Source organism: Lynx rufus, unplaced genomic scaffold (assembly GCF_022079265.1).
Source record: "Lynx rufus isolate CCGP_SWC_20201006 ecotype Redwood Valley unplaced genomic scaffold, mLynRuf1.p SCAF_5, whole genome shotgun sequence".
NCBI lineage: Eukaryota > Metazoa > Chordata > Mammalia > Carnivora > Felidae > Lynx > Lynx rufus.
In genome coordinates this window covers 65,377,465-65,395,063 of record NW_025814867.1, presented here as the reverse complement: position 1 = coordinate 65,395,063, position 17,599 = coordinate 65,377,465, and the positions used below count along the sequence as shown (strand labels likewise).

Sequence of the window (17,599 nt, the reverse complement as noted above, 5' to 3'; positions counted from 1 at the left end):
CTCACAAACTGTGAAATCATGACCTGAGCCAAAACCAAGAGTTGGACGCTTAACTGACTCAGCTATCCAGGAGCCCCTGATTATTAGTTTTATAATAAACCTTGTTTCTGATAGAGTAAGTTCTCTCACTCCTTCAACTGATTGGTCATTCTTAACCCTTTGTATATGCACATACATTGTAGACACAACTTGTCATTTACACACCACCAACACAAACCTGTATTTTGATTGATTGGCTTAGATTTCTATCAATTTCCCACACCTGGAGATTTCCATATTTTTCTTTTAACCTCAGTTATACACTAAAATTATTTTTAAATTACATTTCAGCCTGGCTGGCTCAGTTGTTTAAGCAACCGACTTCGGCTCAGATCACGATCTTGTGCGTTCAAGCCCTGCTAGGGCTCAGTGCTAATAGCGCAGAGACTGCTTCAGGATCCTGTCTCCCTCTCTCTCTCTTTCTCTGCCCCTCCCCTGCTTGCACGTGCTTTCTAAGTAAATAAATATTTCATAAACGTTTAATTTTTCTATTAGAAGGACACCCACTCTGAATGTATTTAGTCATATTGCCCAAAAGTCCTTAGTTGGAATTTTATGAAGAATAGTGGCTGAGTTTTACTAAATGACCTTATAGAAAATATTGATGTCTTTTTTTTTTTTTCTCCTATAAACTGTCCATAAGTCATACTGGTAAACTTCCAAATGTTGAACCACATTTGTATTCTTGAAAGAACACTATTTGATGCAGTAAAATCCCTAAAACAATTCAAAAGGCTCTTTAGCATTAATATTGCAGCCATCTAGGAAACTGATTCCCATTTTGGCTCCCTAATGGTACTGAGTTGAGATATAAACTTGAATCAAACTGTTTTAGTCTAAGAAGGCTAAAGCAATAGATGAGGATATATTCAGATTTCAAATCAATGTAATGCACCATTATCCTGTAATCATGTTGTATGTCACACGACTGATCCTTCTTCCTTCAGTCAAGAGAAGTATGTTCCATTTACCATGATCATTATGTCGATCTAGACTTACCATGTTTATTAATCAGTCCAATGGTCATATATTTGGCTGGACTGTTATTTTAATTATACTTCTAGACTTAATTGTTAATAATTTATTTAATTTATGCTTCTATATTCATAATTGAAATTAATCAGTACTTCTCTTTCTTACATTATCCTTTTAAAACGTTAATATAAAGTTTATGTTAACTTCACAAAATGAACGGGATAGCTGACAATCTTTTTTAATTCTGCAAAGTATGACTATTACTATACATTAAGTAGTCTTTAAATGCTGGCACTCAGCTTTAAAATCATTTGGAATTTGCATCTTGTTTTAGCAGTGCATATTTAACTTGTGCTATTTATTGGGCCATTAGAATTCTCTACTTCCTCTTGAGTCAACTTTGGCTATACTTTGTCTAGGTCCTCCAGATTTTCAAATTTGTTATAGAGTTAACATTTTCTTACATCTCTTTCATAAATGTGATTCTTTATTGTTATGGTTCTATGTTTAATACCTCATGTGGAAAATTATATGGTGTAGCCTGCAAATACAAGAATAGATTAACATTACAAAATGTATTACTGTAATGCAACTGATTAAAGATCAATAAATAAAACATGTTCTCAACAGAGAAGGAAAGCTTAATTATATTTAATGTCCATACATGATAAAGCATCTTAACAGATTAAGTATACAGTCTTTTTTTTTTTTTTCATGTTTATTTATTTTTGAGAGAGAGAAGAATTTCGAGCAGAAAGAGAAGCAGATGTGAAGTGGGCTCTGTGCTGACAGCCCGATGTGGGGCTTGAACTCACGAATCATAAGATAATGACCTGAGTCGAAAGTGGATACCTAACTGACTGCACCACCCATGCACCCCCATACAAACAGTCTTTAATTGATAACGGGGATATAACAAAAATACTAGTTGTAGAGCAGGTATCATGAGAAAAACTAGAGGCATTCCTTTTAAAGTTAAAATTAACTACCTGCTAATATTTTGCCAGTGTTCATCCAATATGTTTCCAACTTCATGCCTTATCTCAGGTTATTTTCTCTCACTGGAAACACCATACTTTTGGAGGGAATCACAGCTCCATTTCTAATAAAATGATAAAAGCTGTGTAATTTCCGCCAGAAAAATTCATACATGCACATAAACACAAAATTTTATATAAACTATCATAGGATTCACTACACCCATTCTGCAAAATAGATTCTAGATTAAAAGCTGTCATCCTACATAAAGCTCAGTAGATGTAATGGTCAAAAATATTAATGGAGAAAGGAATAGGCAAATAAATATGCAAGCAAATATATGAGAGCAGAGGTAGATGCAAGCATTCATACCAAGCTATGAAAATCTGTGTAAAGGAATTGTTTAAAACATGAAACAAGATATACTTGAGTTTTAAGTATTTATTTACAAAGTTCTTACTAATACACTGCTTTTAAAATATATCAATAGTCATTTACTATTTAAAAATGGCAAATATGTGGCACAGAAAAAAATCTATATAGTCAGTTATACTAATAAAGGAGATGATTGAAATTGTTAAATGACAATTAAATGTTTGCAGTACTCCCTACAGATAGGAACTAAAAGTGCATTTATTCATAGGAACTTGATTATTTTGTTATCACTGACTATAAAACAAAAACTATTGTGAAAATTAACATCAGGGTTTGAAAAATATTTTACAACAGCAAATAAATGTATTTTGATTTTACATTTAATTATAGGACCAAAATAAAAGGTAGACCATACACATACCTATGTATTTTACAGCAAATTAGTAAAACTGGTGCCAACTTTAGAATTATTTCATAAAAAGTATAAACACTCTATCCCACAACTTCTCCCATGGTCTTATCCTTCACAATAAAATTTCACACACTATCAAACTAAGTGAAGATTTGCTAGTGGCTAAAATCACCAAACATATATGGTCTCTGAAAAAGTTATAAGTATACCCTAATATCATGTTTGACAAAATATACATTATTCTTTAATCTTTCTGTCCTTATCTCAATTTGCAAAAGTATTTTGAAACAATCTCCTTTAACCATTATTCTTATTAATAAGGGCAAATCTTTAAAAATCCACTCTAGATCTCGAAAACACTTGAGAATAAAATAAACTGCAACAGAAGCAGTTAAACAACTACTTCAAATAGCACATGTGAAACAAGTCCCCACTATTAATCAGGAATCTGTGGTTTTTTATCTAGTAAGTTCTGTGATATCACTTAATTTCTTCACAAATTGAGATACACAAATAGGTATTTCCAAAAATTCATTCATTGACACTATATACAAAGAGATTCACAGCGGTATTTCGCATCCACCAATAAAATTTATTTACTGTTATCAAGTTGCAAAGCTACTAATATCGTGAATAACTTAAATTATTGGTCTTTGAATGAAGGACTCAAGGGAAGAGAAAAATTACATCAAAATCAATATAATTTTTTACATGAATTACCTAAAAAAATGTAAGAGGTTAACCTTACACTTTAAAGAAGAAAATCAAATGGCATAGTTTAGTGTTACCTACATTCTTTCCAGCTTTCCCCAAGTGCTAATGACAAGTACCATTTAAGTCAGTTTTTAAGTATGAAGTGTTTATAAGTTGCTCTAAATTAAGATTTTTTAAGCTTCATATCAAATGAGTTGTAGATCGACTTAAAGTATGACTTCTCCTTTCAAAGAAGGAAGGCAGGCTGACAAGGGAGGGTGATGGGATACCCTGTAAAAACAAGACAAATATTTTATACTTAGAAGTTTTCTTTTAAAAAAGTATAACACAGTTTAGGATCATGCATATCATTTTAAAATTAATACAATTAATTAAAAAACATCTGAAAATTCTAAACTCTTCAAATAAATAAAAGAATTTAAATTAGGGGAGGGGGATAGGGAGAAAACATAAAACTATTTTAGCATTCTGAAAAAAAAATGGACTAGTTAACTACATATTAACTCAAATGGAATAGATACTGGCTTACTGCTAGGAAGGTACTAAAATAACTTCAGGTTATTTTAAAAGTTTATAAATTAGTAAGTTTTTGAGGTAAAAAAAAAAACCCTAGTAGTTTCTTCTTAATCATAAAGCAAAATTCAGAGGAGTGAAATTACTTCATGAGAAATAATTCTCTATGATTAAAGGTCATACACTCCTAGAGAGTCTGTATCATGTGCGCAACCCATACATAGGTGTGTGTGTGTGTGTGTGTGTGTGTGTGTGTGTGTGTGTGTAAGTTTGCTCCATATAAAAAGCAAAATAGCAGCACTTCTTATAATAGAGATTAAGTTACTAAGCTATCTAAACTTATGGTTTCAGAGGTCAAAGTTAAATATCCTCAGAATTTTCAACAATAACAAAAAAACATGCACAAGAACAGCCAAAATCTAAGAGTGGGTATAAATCAAAATGAGTTCTAAAGAAAGCTACTACTTTATTTTAACATACATGAATGGCTAACCATACTAAGAGTCCGCAGGTAGCTGGCTGTAAGTTCTCATCAACAAGGTAGTAAAATGTAGTGCTTAAAGAGCTGGGTTGGTAAAGTACTGCCATTCAAGTGATAACAAAGATGATTTAAGTAGATAGTATAAAAGCTTACTTTATTTTTAGGTGAAACATTTATGATCTGCCATATTAAAAAGCAAAATTTTATGTAAGTGCCATAAATCTAAGATTAAGAATCAGATTTGGAATAAAAATCCATTTTAGATCACAATTATTACTACTCTTTAAAATGATCATTTTCATAAACAGGAAAATTTCTAATGGGATTGACTTTTTTCTGGACTTAAGAGTAAATTACCTAGCAAAAAATATCTTTATGTGTCAATACACATAACACATAGCACAAACTCTACTAAGCCTAAACTGTTGTGAATTCAAAGAAGGTATAAAGTTGTGAATTCAAAAGTCCCCACCCACCTAATAAAGATTCAATGAAGAAAGAATACTTTCTTTTTTCACAAATACACATTTCAAATAGCTAATAAGCTCACATTAAACTTCACGAGGCTTGTTTCCATTACTGGCTGGCATATCTCCTAATTCTTCACAAATGTCAAAGATGACTTGGATAGGACTTTTTTGCAAATTTGAAAAATCAACAGTTCCGTCTAGTATCTCTGAAAAGCTAGCTTGTGAGGTAGAATGACGTATAGATCAAAACCAGGAGTTTTGAGAGCGCCCACCAGTAGAGTTTGAGCACTGTACATAAGCATACTTAGTAAATCCAACTGTATTGCTTGTGGAAACAAAATGGGCAATCTGTTAGAACAGAAATAAGCAATTGAGAAGAGGACATGAATGTCTTAAAGATATTTTAGGTACTTCTTATATTATCTACATAGGAGTGACAAAACTATAAATAATTTTCTAAAAATTTTCCGTAAAGTCCAATTATATTCATTTTAAGAGAAATGTTTATAATAGTTACTATAGATGCAGGAAGTAAACAAGGGATAGTACTTTGGCCTAACTGTATTTTGTCCATTTTAATTCATTTTCATTTATCAAATTTCTTTGCACAAATTTATATTATCAGGCACAACTTCGCTCCCATTGGAAGGCTAACCTTCATCCAAAATTTTTATAAACATACTCATAGATTCAACTGTAAGTCTTTGATGTATTAACCAAGACTTAATTGGCTTTAAAAAAAATAAGAATTATTGAATATTATGTACCTTATCTATAAATTTTATATAAGAGGTGACCACTCATAAAACTCTAGACCATTCATGATGTGCCAGGTACTGTTCAAAGCACTTCTCATATATTAACTTATATAATCCTTGCAGCTACTACTTTAAATTCATCTTACTAATAGTGAAATTGAAACAGAGAGACCTTAAATAACTTGCCAAAAGTCCTACAGCTAGCAAATAGCTGAACCAGGATTTGAACATGTGAGTTCCAGAGTTCATGCTCTTAACCACTATTCAAATTGCCTCTCATATAAAATCACATCATACATATATGTGTGTGTATGTGTGTGTATTTAATCCTTATAATAGCACTATATGGTTAAGTACTATTAACCTCTTTTTTTCTCAGCTGCAAAAAGGAAGATAAGAGAACAAGAAACTCGCTGAAGGACACACAACTAAGAAGTGACAGTCATTTGGGGCACCTGGGTGGCTCAGTTGGTTGAGCGCCAACCTCAGCTCAGGTCACGATCTCACAGGTTTGTGAGTTTGAGCCCCGGGTCGGGCTCTGTGCTGACAGCTCAGAGCCTGGAGCCTGCTTCAGATTCTATGTCTCGCTCTCTGTCTCTACCCTTCCCCTGCTTACGCTCGGGTACTCACTCTCTGTCTCTCAAAAATAAAATAAACATAAAAAAAAAAAAAAAACCTTAAAAAAAAAAGAAGTGTTACTTGCTTTTGCTAACCTTAGTAGGTTAGATCAATAATAATTTTACAAAGAACAAATACATCACTCACATACTTAGAATGTTAGAAATGTCCCCAATATTAAATATCAAATACATCTAACACCACTAGAAATTTGAATTATTCAGGAAACATTTAAAAATATACACATGAATTTAGAATCCATATCATCCTTCAGCTTCAGAGTTTATATTCTACTCGTCACAGAACTAGGTTTTTAAAAAAACCTCTAGGTTTAAAAAAACCCCTCAATCTCTGCTATCTTATTGGAGCCAATCTACATAAACAGAACCATCATTATTTACATGAGTTAAAGTGATGGGACTCATTAAAATAGGTTTCTTTTCTGAGAGATTTTTTAATGTATCTCAATCCCAATAAAATTTCATATCAAATTACACTCTATATCTCTAGTTCATTAAGTGAAGTTTTTCTCAGTTACCTTTACCCAATAAACAAGTTAGAAGTTTAGAGATTAAAAAAAAATGGAGGTATTAACATTTCCATCTTCAAAAAGTTAACAAACTCCATACCAACTCCATAAATGTGAGTAAGTCATTTAGCCCATTAGATCAAAGTCACTTACTGCTAATGATGATGTGCTAGACAGACGACTCATTACATGCTTGTCATTGCTGGAAGGACTTCTTCCCTCCACTGAGCTTTGGGATGTCATGAGGGCTCTTCGCAGAGCTCTTTTTGGAGTTTTGGAGAAAGAGAACGCTCTTGTAACCTACAGTTAAAACAAGTTACAATTAATTAAGCCTAATAAATTAAGCCTAATAAATCTAATATAACTGGTAAGAACATAAACAAAGCCAAATACACATGAAGATTTTCTACAAAGATTATACGGCAGAATTAGAATCTCTTTGGACAAAACAGTGAAAAGTTGTGGTAGTACACTGTAGACTACTATTCCATTCTGCATTCATAAAGGACCATAGTCGATGGGAGAAAAAAGGTAGGAGGGAAAACAGGGTCTGCAAAGAGGAGAAATCTGGGTTTTTATCTGATTTTGCTAAAATTTACTCATGAAATCTCTAACCCAAGGCCACATGAACCTCGATTTATTTATTAAAAAGTGAAGGAGCTCACTGAATCATTATTCAGCATGTTTATCTACTATATATCATACACATTAAATGCTTGGAGATACAAAGATAGTTAAATAAAGGAGAAAGCCTCCCCTCAAAAGCAAACAACAGAAAATTGTAACTTTAGCAGATGATGGCAGCAAATTTTGCTTAAAATATTAAAATGCTAGTTCTACTTTTTAAAAGCCCATTACCAACATTCTTACATAGTCCTCAACTCTGATAAGAAGGGAAGTGATCTTCATCATTAGAAGACTGAAACATACGTAAGGTCAGGAATAGATCCGAGGTCTCCTGACTCTGTCATGTGCCCTTTGCTGAAAAATATCTGAGACAATATTTAAGATGAGTGCACACATATCTGCATCTAAGCCACCATCAGTACATTTCTACTGAAGCACAGGTCACAGAAGTATCACTATCAATGGAAGGGATAACAAGCGCTATAGAACGTGCTGAAATAAAATTTATTACCTCTATGGGCCATTTCCTAGAACCAAGAAAACAGCTCTGCTATACAGACTATCCTTACACTGATGTCTGTGGCAATATAATTTTAATATACTCTGAAAAATACATCTTGGAGACATATTAAATAATAAGCTCACTATGACTCACCTTTTTTGAAGTCTTTTTTATTGCTCTAGATGCCCTACTCAATGTACTGTCCATATCTTTAGTATTTACTTCAAAGGATTCTGGATCAGCACTGTAAATAAGATTCTCCTGTTGAAAATATAACACTTTTTATTATTTTAAAATAAGTAAGTAAAATAGAAAATAAAAATACATGACTGTTTCTAAAATCAAACCTTCCATATATATACACATGGAAGTATATATAAATGAAGTTACTCAAGATTTTTTATATGCTTCACATAATTTCTACTCTGAAATGTACTAATTTAAGGATAGTAAAAAATTAGCATTCACTAAATGAAAAATTCATTGCAAGGACCATGGACACCAAAGCAACTGGAAAAAGAACTCAGTATAAAATCTTTTTAACAACACTAAAACCAACAAGCTAGAAACTTAGTGGACAAATGTCTAAGCATAAAGCCTGCTGTAAAACCAATATTAAAAACAATTTTCTTGAGATAATCTATCTAAAATTAAAACATAGACTTTCTCCTACGTTTTCCTTTCTTCCTCAATTAACATCTAGGTAGATTCTAAATTGGAGGTTCTAAACCTGTGATCAAGAGCTCCTAGAAGTGGCAATGGATAGAAATCAGGAGGTATGCAACCTCCCTGAAATCATGTGCAAATCTCTGTGTGTGCATAAATGCAAAGGACATTTTTCTGAGGAGTGGGCTCATAGCTCATGTTACATTCTAAAAGGAGTCAAAGATTTCATGTAAGAACTATTGGTCAAAATTAACCTTAAATGAGACAACTAATCTGCAAGTAACCCAAAATATCACTTGCTCAAATTACATTTGGGCTTTTCAAAAAAAGCAGGTTAGACAAAAAGGTTTTGCATATTTCTATACCAATTTGCCCTTTAAATTTATAAATCTAGGCCATCGGCAAGTTCCCCGCTAATCTAGCACTATTAAGACTATCCTCCAGCACTGTCATTCTGTGGCTAGAGAGACTTTTATACAACCCTGTGAATATTGGTTTTTCAGGAAATGTTCTCATCTACAAAATGTAGAAAATATCTAGTATAATTAACCCACAGGAATCATAAAACAAGATAATGCATAGTAGTCCTTTGAAATAAAATGTTAAGCTCCTTTACAAACAGCCTTAAATATTATATTCTACAATTATAAATGCTTGCTTTTTGGCTCTTCACCACTGACACCCACATAGACAGGCTGGGTTTTGCCAAACTTTCTTAAAACAAGCAAATCCACCCTGCCAGCTCTAGACCCTCTCATTCCACTTCATCCATTTGCTAATGAGTCCACAGCTTATCTAACCCCATTCAGGTAACCGTGCCTTTTTTTAAACGCACAATTTTTTTTCTAAGTTAAAAAAAAAAATCACATCTATTATAAAAAATTTGGAAGAAAATTTTAAAAATAAAAATTTCCACAAATGTAGTGACTGTTTGCTATTAACATTTAAACATACTCCTTACATATATTTTTCTATATGCACGAAATGTTTTATTTTAACAAAACTGGAGTCATTCTATTCAGTTTTATATCTTGTATTTTCCAATTCGCTGTATGTTATTGGTTTTTTTCCATATCATTGGATACTCAAAGAAATTACTATTAATGAACAAATGATAAAAGTCTCTTCTGATTAGATGAGAATTAATTTTATTTCATTATTTTTGAACAAAAAGTGTCTTTACTTTCTTCTTGTTAAGAAATAAATATTATAACAACATCAAAAAAATACAATACTTAGGAAGAAACTTAGTCAAAGAGATGAAAGACATATACTGTAAACTGTAAAATGCTGCTGAAAAAAATTAAAGACATGAATAAGTGGAAAAACACCCTGTGTTCATGAACTGGAAGATTTAATATTAAGATGTCAATACTACCTAAAGCAATCTACAGCTTCAATGAAATTCCTACAAAAATCCCAATATTTTTGCAAAAAAAAAAAGTTCATTCCAAAATTCATACAGAATCACAAGGGACCCCAAATAGCCAAAACAATATTGGGGGGAAAAAGTACAAAGTTTGAAGTCTTAAATTTCTTGGTTTAAAAACCTACTACTGTAATCAAAATAATATGGTACTGTCCTAAGAAACAGAATAGAATGGAATGAAACAGACTAGAGAGCCCAGAAATGAACCCTCATATAATATGGTCAAATGATTTGACAAGGGCATCAAGACTATTCAACAGGAGAAGGACAGTCTTTTCAATAAATGGTGCTGGGAAAACTAAATATCCACAAGCCAAAGAATGAAGCTGGATCCTTATCTTACTCCATATACAAAAATTAACTTGTAATGGATCAAAGATCTAAATATAAGAACTAAAACTACAAAACCTTTGAAGACAAGGAACACAGAGGTCAAAATTTTCAAGGCACTGGATTTAGCAGCAATATCTTGAACACAACACCACAGGCAGAGGTAACAACAACAACAAAAGCCAGAAAATTGGATTTCATAAAAACTGGTAAATATGCAGAAGACACCATTCAATATAGGAGACAGCAACCCACAAAATGGGAGAAAATGTAAATCATATATCTGATATATCTGAGAAGGGATTAGTATCCAAAATATATAGCAAATGCCCAAAACTCAACATCAAAAAAACAAATAACCAGATTCTACATTCACCACCTACATCTCCATTTTCTTACAGGTTTTTGAGATGGTTTCACTTTCAACTCTTGAATCTACCTATAAACTTATGTAGATATAAGGTTAGGATATACATCTAATTTTCCCTAAGTATTTAACCAACTATCTTATCATCATAGGTTAACAATCTTATTAAATTGTTAAAGTACTACATTTATCATACAATAAACTCTTATTTCAGGGACATGTATCCTTTCCATTGATCCACCTTTAATAGTGCAGTTGTGTTCACATCATTGTAACTTAAAAAATATAATGTAATATCTCATCAGAGAAGCACTGTTTTTTTTTTTTTTTTTTTTTGAGAGAGAGAGAGAGGCGCAAGTGAGCAAGGGCCTGGGTGGGGGGAGGGGAGGAGAGAGAGAGAGAGAGAGAGAGAGAGAGAGAGGGAGGGAGAAGGAGAGGGAGAGAGAGAGAAGAGAGGGAGAGGGCGAGGGGGAGGGAGGGAGGGAGGGAGGGAGGGGCCGGTCTCACCCAAAGCAGGGCTTGAGCTCACCAATTCAGGACTCAAACTCACAAACAGTGAGATCTTGACCTGAGCAGAAGTTAGATGCTTAACCAACTGAGCCACCCAGGCACCCCTGTTCTCTACTTTTCTTGTTGTTGCTTTTTCTTTAAAAATTATCTTTGGAATCATTCTGTCAAAATCCAGAAATTTCCTGTAGGATTTTATAAAAACTATAATGAATTGACATCTTTATGCCAGCCAGCATTCTTTCAAGAACATAATGGATTTCTCTGTAAAGTATATCGTTTTCTTAACATAGGTTTCATTCATTTCTTTTAAGGCTATTCCTAGATTTATACTAAAATTTCCTAAATCTACACACCAAGCTTTACTGGGAAGTGGGGTCTCCATTTCCCACACTTTCTAGTAGGTTACTGCCAGCATAGAGAAAACTATTGATATGTATTTATTTTTTATTTGGTTACTTAAACTAAACTGTTACAAGTTCTAATACTTTTCAATTGGTTCCTGTTAATTATCTAGATAATCATTTGCAAAATAACTCTGAATAGTAGAATATCTTGACAACCCATGGGAAACAAAGCAGTCGGGACTGTGATTCAAGCTCTGCCTATCCCCAAGTCTCCCCCATCCTCATTCACATACACCTGCAAGGCTCTGCATTATTAAGATTTCCTACATCTTATAGTAGAGGGATCACATTTCCTACACTGCTGTACATATTACACCATAAACTAAGCACAGCTGTCACTTTAGTTTTATAAACTTGATTTTGTTCTCATTTCGTTTTCAATTTTAGTTTCATTTCAAATTGGTTTTCATTCAATCAACAAATGTATATTAAAAGCTATTTGATAGAAGCCTTTTATGTCCTAGATACAGAGACAAATTCAGAAAAAGGATGTTTTGACACAAATATATTTTCCTTCATGATGTTTTGATTTCAAAACACAAAGTAATTCATCAATGCTCATGCTAAATTGGTCAGCCTATGACATTTTTTTAAAAATTAAATGCTGAAAAATACAATGGAATTAGGTGGGACACAATTAGAAACAGTAAGAGAATTAATTTAATAAAAGTGGTTACAAAACTAACATACATATCAAAGATTAACCTGCATATAAAACTAGAAAACAACTTAGCTAAAATATCTCATTTATGAATAGAATTACAAAGAGAAAATTACCTAGGAATACATTTAACAAGAAATGCATGTGTCTACACTTGTCTTTCTGGAAAGAGGGATGAAAGTATCAAAAGTGGCACTGCTGAAAATAGTGGGACAGGTGCATATGTTTTACTGCAGCACACTTTCCTCTATTTAATGTTTCGTTATGTGCAAATATTACTGTTCAATTTAAGTTAGTAAAACTTATAATATGAATATAAAACTAAATACTGGTAAACTTTAATTTACTCATTGAATAAAATTTTTAGATGCATAATGTATAATGTATATATAAAGAAACTCAACTCCAAGTGTGTTTAATTTTGATGAAATGCTTTTTTAATAATAAAAGCCCCTGAAATTTAAATCCCTAAGCAGTTGCTAACAAAGAAAAGAGACTCTCGGTCTTTCCTGTTGCTATCTGAACTGTTATTAAGTATATAATAACCCCATATGAACTGAAGAGAGCAGATGGCTTCATATTTCATATTCAATTACTTCTGATTTGATGAGGGTAGATATGAGGTCTTTCACATTTCTAGAAGGCTCTGGGTTCAGAATGGCTGAAAGGGTAAACATCTATGTAGTTCTGGTGGCTGAGAAGACAATATAGCTGTTTACTAAGATGTAAAGATGAAGTACTTCTTTTAGTTCTCTCTCCATAGAGGAAGGTAAATAGGGCAAATCACAGACAAAAACTCTAAACAGGGGAAACTTGTTTTCAATATTCCCAAGTTTTTTTTCCTATTACTCTCCTTTTCTTATTAATAGTTCCCATTCTCTCTTCCAAATATTAAAAATTTTTACTCTAGGGGTGCTGTTGCAACCTGGCCTTTCCCTCAGTTTTTCCTTTCTTGCCCCCCTGAGCCTTGCAGACCAGTGCTTGCACAAGGGACTGGGCACTGAGAGTCGTTAAAGCCACAGGGAAAATGGTGGAAAATTCACCATCGCTATTGCCAGAAAAAGCGATCTGTGGCTTTGTTCTTTTTTAAGCTCCCAATTTGGCTTCATACTATATATTATATGGGATTTTATTCCCAAATCTTGGCTAAACTCCTTAGACTTACTAACCTACTGGCCTCAAAAATATTCTGCAGTTGCACTGCCCATCTACCTCTTTATTCCTATAGTAATTGGTTATGTACACTTACTTGGAATAAACATGAGAAGTACCTTTCCGCTCAACTCCATTCATACAATCACAGATAACTATGCTAAAAACCAAGGGCAGAAGAAATACCAAGAAAAGGCTATCCCAGCATTAAGATATATTCCATGGGGCACCTAGGTGGCTCAGTCGGTTAAGCTTCCAACTCTTGGTTTTGGCTCAGGTCATCATCTCATGGTTTGTGAGTTCAAGCCCTGTAATTGGCTCTATGCTGACAGAGTGTGGAGCCTACTTACGATTCTCTGTCTCCCTCTCTCTCTGCTCATCCCCTGCTTACTCTCTCTCTCACTCTCAAAATAAACATAAAAAAAAAAAAGAAAGATATTCTTATTAGTAAAGTAAACCAAATGTTCTTTCTTGCAGCCAAAGAACTTTATGCCAAAAAAGTTAATTGTACGTAGACCAACACCAAGCAGGTATTATGTTTTTGATGTATTAATTTTGACCATAATTATTTTGATTCTATTAATACCCAATGTTGAAATGTAAGAAACAAGTTGAACTTCTCTTAGATTAATTTCCATTAATATTATAAATGTTCTCAAGTATTAGTTATTAACAGAATAAGTGAAATATTGCATCACCATATACCAGATTTTTAAAAAAAATAATTATCAGTAAAAGTAAGAAACCCCTCCCCAAAAAAACCTTATTCTTCTAAGTCTCCAAAATAAAATTATACCGTAACAAAAACTAATTTTTAATAACATACTAACATAATTCTAAAAACATTTCATGATTTACTCAACATAATAATGAGCCCCAAATCCACATGTACCTAAAACTAGTTCTGAAAACAAATCCGCGAAGTTCAAGATTAGAAAGTAGTAATGGAGGCTTTCGATTAAGATGGCAAGAATTAGGGAGACACTAGTCTTGTCTCGTCCCTCAAAAACAGCTAAATAAACATCAGATCATTGCGAACACCCAAGAAATCAATCTGAGGGCAAAGAGCAAAAATGTACAACTGGAAGAGAAAAAAAACGCCACATTAAGAAAGGTAAGAGCTGTAGAGAGTTGAACTGGGTGGAGAGAGAAGAGTTGCGGGAACTGCAATGGGGAGGAGGCCTGATCACAGAGAGAAGAGCAAGAGAAAAAGAAAGAGAAAGAAGAGTGAAAGTGCACATAGGGAATTTCACAAGAAACACTCTTCCCCAAAACCAATGACTGGGAAAAGGAGAGGGGTTGAATACCCCTAGTTTTCATAAACAGTAGAACATAGAGCCTGAAGTTTTGGATGTCTGCACCATCGCCAGTGTTGCACCTGGCAAATTTAGCCACGTTCCAGTAGGAAATGAGGTCAGAGACCTGGGAGTGGGCAACGTGCTCTGAGGATTCCGAGTAGCACAGGGAGAAGCAGTTCCCCTGCCTGGAGTACATTTGGGAAAGGTGGCATGGCCTCTCTGGGAACAAAAGACCCAGGAGGTGCCACTGAGCTGACCTGTTCACTAACACTGGAACAAGAATGCTAACTGAGGGCAGCAAGCCTTGGTACCAGCTTTCAGCTGTGCTTTATCATAAACTCCAAACTGCTGCGCAGTGGTGCAACTGATTTCTGGAACAAGCTGGACCTAGCCACAGCGCAGTGAAACCCTCCCCCAAAGGATCAGCATGGGTCTCCAAAATTTGGAGCTCTGAAACCTACCTATGTACCTGAGATAAAATACAGACATGCTGTGCTGCCTGGCAGGTGGACAGCTCAAAGGCAGGCAGGGTGAAGGCGGGGATCTGGTGGAAACCGGGACACGAGATAGGAGATTGTTCTGTGAGGGCTTCATGAAGAGTGGCAGGCTTGAGCTCCCTGCTCTGGGGATGAGAGAGCAGGGCAACTCCATTTTCACCCCACCTATCAGGACTGACAGACTTCAGTGAGCAAATCAGTGCCACCAAGTGGAGGCCAGGGCCGTTTACACCACTAGGGCAAGCCACCTGAGAGTCAGCACAGCAGGCCCCACCCCCAGAAGACTGGCACAAGCCCCTCCCACACACCAAGTCCGCAGATCATAGAGTGCTACAAAGCTTCAGCTCTAGGGGAAAAAGGATATAGCCTCCTTTGTTTTTTTTCTTGTTTATTTTCTGCACCTTCCCCCCCACCCTGGGCCTTGGGATATGGAAAAGGCAATTTTTTTTTAATTTATTTTTTTTTTTAGTTTATACATGGAAAAAACATCCTTAACCTACAAGGGAAGACAGATCAGGTTTGCAGCATATCTGTCACAGAAACTGGGCAGGCCAGAGGGAGTGGCAAGATATATTCAATGTCCTAAATGGGAAAAATATGCAGCCAAGAATACTTCAGACAGCAAGGCTATTATTCAGAATAAAGAGATAAAGAGCCCCCCCCCCCAAAAAAAAAATAAAGGAGTTTGTGACCACTAAACCAGCCCTGCAGGAAATATCAAAGGGGATTCTTTGGGGAAAAAAGAACTAAAAGCAACAAAGACTAGAAAGGAACAGAGAACATCACAAAAAACACCAATTTTATGGTAACACAAAGGCACTAAATTCATATCTGTCAATAATCACTCCTAATGTTAATGGACTAAATGCTCCAATTAAAAGACATATGGTATCAGAATGGATTAAAAAAAAAATCTATATGCTGCCTACAAGAGACTCATTTTAGACCCAAAGACACATGCAGATTCAAAGTGAAGGGATGGAGAACCATGTATCATAGTAATGGAGGTCAAAAGAAAGCCAGAGTAGCCATACTTATATCAAACTAAAATTTAAACCAAAGACTGTAACAAGAGATGAGGAAAGGCATTACATCATAATTAAGGGGTCTATCTATCAAGAAGACCTAACGATTGTAAATATTTATGCCCCCACTTGGAAGCACCTAAATATATAAATCAATTAATAACAAAGAAATTCTTTGGAAATAATACAATAATAGTATGGGACTTTAAAACCCCAGTTACAACAATGGACAGAACATCTAAGCAGAAAATCAACAAGGAAACACTGGCTTGGAATGACACACTGGACAAAATGGACTTAACAGATACATTTAGGCTATTTCATCCTAAAGCAATGGAATACATATTCTTTTTGAGTACACATGGGACATTCTCTAGAATAGATCACATACAGGGTCACAAATCAGCCCTCAACAAGTACAAAAAGACTGAGATCATACTATGCATATTTTCAGATCACAGTGCTATGAAACTTGAAGTCAACCACAAGAAAAATTTGGAAAGCCCTCAAATACAGGGGTTAAAGAACATCCTACTAAAGAATGAATGGGTTAACCAGGAAATTAAAGAAGAAATAAAAAAGCACATGGAAGCAAATAAAAATGAAAACACGACAGTCCAAAACCTTTGGGATGCAGCAAAGGCAGTCCTATGAGGGAAGTATATACAATACAGGCCTACCTCAAGAAACAAGAAAAGTCTCAAATACACAACCTAACCTTACACCTAACAGAGCTAGAAAAGCAACAGCAAAGAAGGCCTAAAGCCAGCAGAGAAAGGAAATAATAAAGATTAGAGCAGAAATAAATGATATAGAAACAACCTAGTAGAGATCAATGAAACTAAGGGTTGATTCTTTGAAAGAATTAATAAAACTGATAAACTACTAGCCAGACTTAACACAAAGGAAAGAGAAAGGACCAAACTAAATAAAATCATGAATGAAAGAGGAGTGATCACAACTAACACCACAGGAATACAATTATAAGAGAATACTGTGGAAAATTATATGCCAACAAACTGGGCAATCTGGAAGAAATGGACAAATTCCTAGAAACCCACAAACTACTAAAACTGAAAGAGGAAGAGATAGAAAATTTGAACAGACCCATAACCATCAAAGAAATTGAGTCAGTAATCAAAAATCTCCCAACAAACCAAAGTCCAGGGCCAGATGGCTTCCCAGGGGAATTCTACCCAGACATTTAAAGAAGAGTTAATACCTAGGCTTCTCAAACTATTCCAAAAAATAGAAATGGAAGGAAAACTT

The 17,599-nt window shown here is 34.4% G+C and overlaps 1 protein-coding gene and 1 pseudogene across 2 annotated transcripts in view; one reads left to right on the top strand and one right to left on the bottom strand.

Moving 5' to 3' along the window:
- Positions 1–2,463: 2,463 nt before the first annotated feature.
- Positions 2,464–17,599, bottom strand: part of ECT2 (epithelial cell transforming 2) — a 64,069-nt gene continuing 48,933 nt past the window's right edge. For both annotated transcript variants that reach the window (XM_047099296.1, XM_047099295.1), the window contains 3 exons: positions 8,145–8,252; positions 7,016–7,162; positions 2,464–3,763 (listed from right to left, as the gene is read on the bottom strand). In XM_047099296.1, the coding sequence (XP_046955252.1) occupies positions 3,674–3,763; positions 7,016–7,162; positions 8,145–8,252 (345 nt within the window). In that variant the 3' untranslated portion in view covers positions 2,464–3,673. The remainder of the gene's footprint in view (positions 3,764–7,015; positions 7,163–8,144; positions 8,253–17,599) is intronic.
- On the top strand, positions 13,386–15,496 carry LOC124526493 (phosphatidylinositol N-acetylglucosaminyltransferase subunit P-like; annotated as a pseudogene).